This window comes from Octodon degus, unplaced genomic scaffold (assembly GCF_000260255.1).
Source record: "Octodon degus isolate 3935 unplaced genomic scaffold, OctDeg1.0 scaffold00219, whole genome shotgun sequence".
Lineage (NCBI taxonomy): Eukaryota > Metazoa > Chordata > Mammalia > Rodentia > Octodontidae > Octodon > Octodon degus.
Window position 1 is genome coordinate 2940580 of NW_004524795.1, and position 5007 is coordinate 2945586.

Genomic DNA, 5007 nt, shown 5'->3' on the forward strand with positions numbered 1-5007 from the left:
AAAGTATTGCTCTAATAATGAGGCTTTCTGAGGAGAACAGAAGCATTCCCAGCAGTCTGGAAATATCTTGAGAGAGCCAAAAAGGAGACTGCATCCAGGTTTTTATGGTAATTAGAGGTGGCTAAGGGCCCCTGTGCATGGGCTTCCCTGATACAACTTCTCTTCAATATCCAGGGAAGGTATTCCCAGGCTCACTTACCAGCTTGCTCAGAGATAGGGCAGAGAGGCTAAAGGATGGATAAGAATTAAAAACTATTAGAACCCAAATATTAAAAAAAAATCAGAGTGACTGCTAGAGGTTTCAATTCTGTGAGTAGCTCTAAGTGCTCCACAAAAGATAAAAATACTGTTCCTAGTTACAGAGGAAGTGACTGAGGGAGGTTGCTGACTTTGAACTGGGCTTGAAAATTTACAGAATTGTTCCTGTGAAATATGCTGCAGGTGAGCATGGGTTAGTCTGTGAGGCTTATAACATCTTGAACAATTCATCTGCTAAACTTTGCATAGTATTGGAAGTAGTTTTCTGAGAATGAACGATCACTCTCTTCCCTTTTGCATGATGTTTCCTGGAGAAAGCTCAAATCCTCCAGGCCATACTATCACGATTGTGTATATAATTGCACAATCCAGTTCCCAATACAGTCCAAATTTTAGATTTCTAGAGAAACTGCAGTTCAGCACAAGACTGTCTTGAATTTTCCCAGGCACTTTCATCCATGGAAGAATTCCGTAACCTGGATCGGGACATTGAAGGATCTGCCAAAACCTGGAAAAAGTTTGTGGAGTCAGAGTGTCCTGAGAAGGAGAAGTTCCCGCAGGAGTGGAAGAACAAGACAGCCCTACAGCACCTCTGCATGATGAGGGCCATGCGTCCGGACCGAATGACCTATGCGATACGGTAGGGAGCAGGCAGTGACAGTAACAGGAGGCCCTGGACAAGCATGCAGTGGGAACAGTCTTAGGATGTCCAGTTGGGCAGGGCTGATCTATCTGCCATTCATACATAGTAAGGGAAACTGTGCCAAAATCCAAAATTCCATAAGGCCAATTACTCTGTATACGCCATAGGTTTTCTTAATATCTTAGTGGACAATTTAGAAATAGATGCTAACCAATGTCAGCCTTGAAAGTGGGCCTGATCACATCTAATATGGTAGAAAATGATAGGACCCAGAGAACCAAAGGAATATTCATTTGCAGGGAGAACATCTCTTTCATCACACAAAAAAAAAAATGGTAAGACAGATGACTGTGGCTATAAGATGATAAATGAATGGCAGAAAATTGAGAAGGATTTTGTCTGCTGGTTCCTAATTGCTCTGAGAAATAGAAAGATGATCGGTTGGGTTTGTGTGAAAGAGGGGGGCAGGGTTCAATATGTGTACAGTGGAGGTTGGAAAAACTGTGAGAAAGGAAAGAAAAATCTCCCCAGGGAAACTCAAAGGGTTCCAGGTAGAATTGAGGGCCCTCATAGGTAAGATCCTACCTTTGTGGCTCACATCTTCACCGCTGTATGATCTTCATCAGAAGTCCCAGTGTTGATTGACAGTTATCTTCATCCAGAGCCCATTCCAAATAGGCTCCATCATAGGAAAGGCGAAGATGCTGGCAAGAAAATGATAAGAAGTTTCAATCTGCCACACAGTATATTGAGGCAGAAAACAGATCAGTGGTTGCCTAGAACTAGGAGTTGGGAATAGAAATTACCTCCATTATAAGGGATCTCACTGGTGTAATGAAAATGTCCTAACACTAGATTATGATGAAGTATGTACAATTTGATAAGCTCACTAAAAATCATTGAATAGTACATTTAAGGGAGTGACTCATGTGATGTACTAATTATGCCTAATAAAGTTATTTTTAAAAACGTATAGCCCATTAAGTCTAAATTTGATAGGAAAGAAGTAAAGAGATTTAAAAAATAATAGGAAAATACACAAGATAAGATATGGAAATTCCTGTGCATTTGTAGTGACACTAATATACAAAAGATGAAGTAAAGTTACATCCTCAAAAGAATTGTGAATATAGCAGGTTCTGGTCACAGAATGGGATGTTTCTACTTACAGTTTCAGACAGAATAAGCTCCCAAGTAATGATAAGGATGATGGTGTGGCCATGTAATCAGGTAGATGAAGGGGGGAAGAAATAAGCATTACTTGCTGGGCATGGTGGCACTTGCCTGTAATCCCAGCACTCAGGAGACTGAAGCAGGAGAATTGCCATGAGTTTGAGTCCAGCCTGAGCTACAAAGTGAGTTCAAGTCCAACCTGAACTGCAAAGCAGAACCCCATCTCAAAAAAGAAGAGAGCTGGCGAGATAGCTCAACAGACTAAGTGCTGCTTAAGCAAGCACGGAGACCAAGGTTCGATCCCCAGCACCACATACCATGCGGGCTACACCCCCAATTGCACTGAGCCAGTGACAGAGTCCAGGTGTAGTGGAGCATTCCTGTTATCCCAATTCTGGGAAGGCTGAAAACAGGAGGATCACTATAAATCCAATCTGTGTAGTGAGACCTTGAAAAGAAAGGAAGAGCGAGAAAGGAAAGAAGAGAGAGAGGAGGAAGGGAGGAAGGAAGGAAGGAAGGAAGGAAGGAAGGAAGGAAGGAAGGAAGGAAGGAAGGAAGGAAGGAAGATTACTTGAGTTGAGGGCACTAAGAATCTACAGGATTATCCATGTGGACATTAATGTCTCCAAGGCTGGTGGAGAAGCCCATGTGGCCAAGTGTTCAATGAATGAGCATGGGGATCAATGAAGCAATAGAGAGCATTGACATACTTGAGTAGTGGCAGTACAGCTAGGGAAAAGAGCCTGTGTGGAGCCACCGATCGGAGAGGTAATGGCTTGAAAACAGCATTTTGCAGGAAACATGACTCTGACTGCTGCCCATTCTAAAAATACATCAATGACAGCTAAGAAGATTACAAAGAAAATAGTGTCTTGGGGAATAGTGGACATCTCAGCGATGGTCAGGAGTTTGGCCAGGCATTCAACAAATGGTTTGGAGAAGGGATCATTGCTAAGTGGAATGAGATCGAAGGAAACCCAGAATCATAGAACTGGAGAGTCTAAAGTCCTGTAGGGCCTTTCACCATGGGCAGGCAGGCACTTAGGACATAGAGTACAATAGATTCAGCTGCCTGTGAGCATTTCAAAGGCATTGGCCCTACCAGTCTCCTGATGATGGAGTGATGCAGGAGGACACCAGTATCCATAGCAGTGGGCAATGACAAGTTGGGCAGTGCTCAGGAAGAGGCCTGGTCCAAGGGAGCAGTCCTGCATCCAGTAACACAGCCTCCAAGTACTGACCTAACAAGCTGTGAGCTTGGAGATCATCTGAACTCTGTGACCATTTAGGACATGAGCTTGAGCACACCTTCTCATTTCTAAAAGCCCCCATTTCTCAAGAATTATTTTGTGACTAATGTGCCTATATACTTTCTTTCTGGCAGAAATTTTGTTGAGGAGAAGTTAGGGAGCAAATATGTCTTGGGAAGAGCACTAGATTTTGCAACCTCATTTGAAGAATCAGGACCGGCCACACCCATGTTTTTTATCCTGTCTCCAGGGGTGGACCCTCTGAAGGATGTGGAAACCCAAGGTGAGAAGAATTTCTTAGAGTCAAGACTGCTCAGCCAGTGCTCTTTCATTCTTTGGGTCTTCTGGTTCTCCTTTTCCAGGGTTCATAATGCAATACTCAATATTTGCAAACTAGAAAATTCAGAGTAATCGCTAAAGCAAAACTAAGGAATCAGCCACTAGAGAGAGAAAGGCCATTTTGTGTTATAGGAGACAGAGTCCACAGCAGCAGACTCATGAAGGGGCCTTGTCTCCTCCACACCCGTCTCCCATCTCCCTCCCCATAGTCATGCAATTCTTTCTGAAATACAAGTATCACCCTTTCATGGGCTTCTATTGCCTTTAATGTGTGAACTCCTTAAAGTGACATGCAGTGAACTTTGTCCCCCAGTCTCCCAACCAATTTCTCCAGCTCACTTTCCATTATTAGGTTCTTATTTCTGCTGTAACAGATGACTATGTACTGGAGGCTTAAAACCAGCAAATGGAGGAGGGACAAAGAGGTAAAGCAAAGGAAGAGGATGGAAGGAAGGAGGGAGGGAGGAGAGGAGGATGGGGAAGACATGCAGAGATTTAAGATGTGCTATATGTACATACCAACTCCCCACAAGAAACATAATCACTGTGTCCCACAACATACACCAATAACAAATAAAAACTGAAAAGAAAATAAGAAGTAAAAACCACTCTATAACTATTGCCTTATACTTCTCTGGATCATAAGTCATAACAAATCTCTTAAGGATTCTTACAATTGGTTCAGACCCACCCACATGACCAGAATAATGTGTGAACCTCAAGACCCCTACTTTAATCACATCCATAAGGTCCTTTTTGCCAAGTGAAGTAGCATATACATGGACTCCACATAGGATGTGGACATCTTTGAAGGCCCGGCATTCTTCCTACCACACTTTTGAACTCCTTTCTTATCCAAGCTCTTCACTTTTCTATCAGACTTGATTACATTTCATTTCATCTTGCAGATTCTGACTTTAATGTTACCATGTCAGGAAACCCTACCTAACTCTCAAAGGAACAAGGCACCCTTTCCTCATACTTTCAGAAAACCCTAGTGTTTCCATTTCCACACTGTCTTTTCTGCTGACTTTTCTGTCCTCCTGTGAGTGAGGGTTCCTTGGGAATCTCAGGTCTTTCTCATGATAGTATCTCCAGTTCCTGGCACTGCACCTTTCATGTGATGGGCCCTTAGTAAACATGCACCCAGTTGTCCCTTGGTGTCTGTGGGGGAATCATTCTAGGACCCATAACAGAAACCAAACTCTTCAGATGCTTATCACTTTTGTAAAATGTCATAGCATTACATAAACCATACACAGCCTCTCCTATGTTTTATAATGAATTGACCTCTCTCTCTCTCTCTCTCTCTCTCTCTCTCTCTCTCTCTCTCTCTCTCTCTCT

The 5007-nt window shown here is 42.9% G+C and overlaps 1 protein-coding gene across 1 annotated transcript in view; it reads left to right on the top strand.

Annotated features, from left to right (window-relative positions):
* The window catches only part of Dnah9 (dynein axonemal heavy chain 9), a 433197-nt gene that overhangs the window by 356214 nt on the left and 71976 nt on the right, over positions 1-5007 (top strand). Inside the window, exons 59-60 of the mRNA XM_023705424.1 lie at positions 705-898; positions 3459-3607. Coding sequence (XP_023561192.1) covers positions 705-898; positions 3459-3607 — 343 coding nt within the window. The remainder of the gene's footprint in view (positions 1-704; positions 899-3458; positions 3608-5007) is intronic.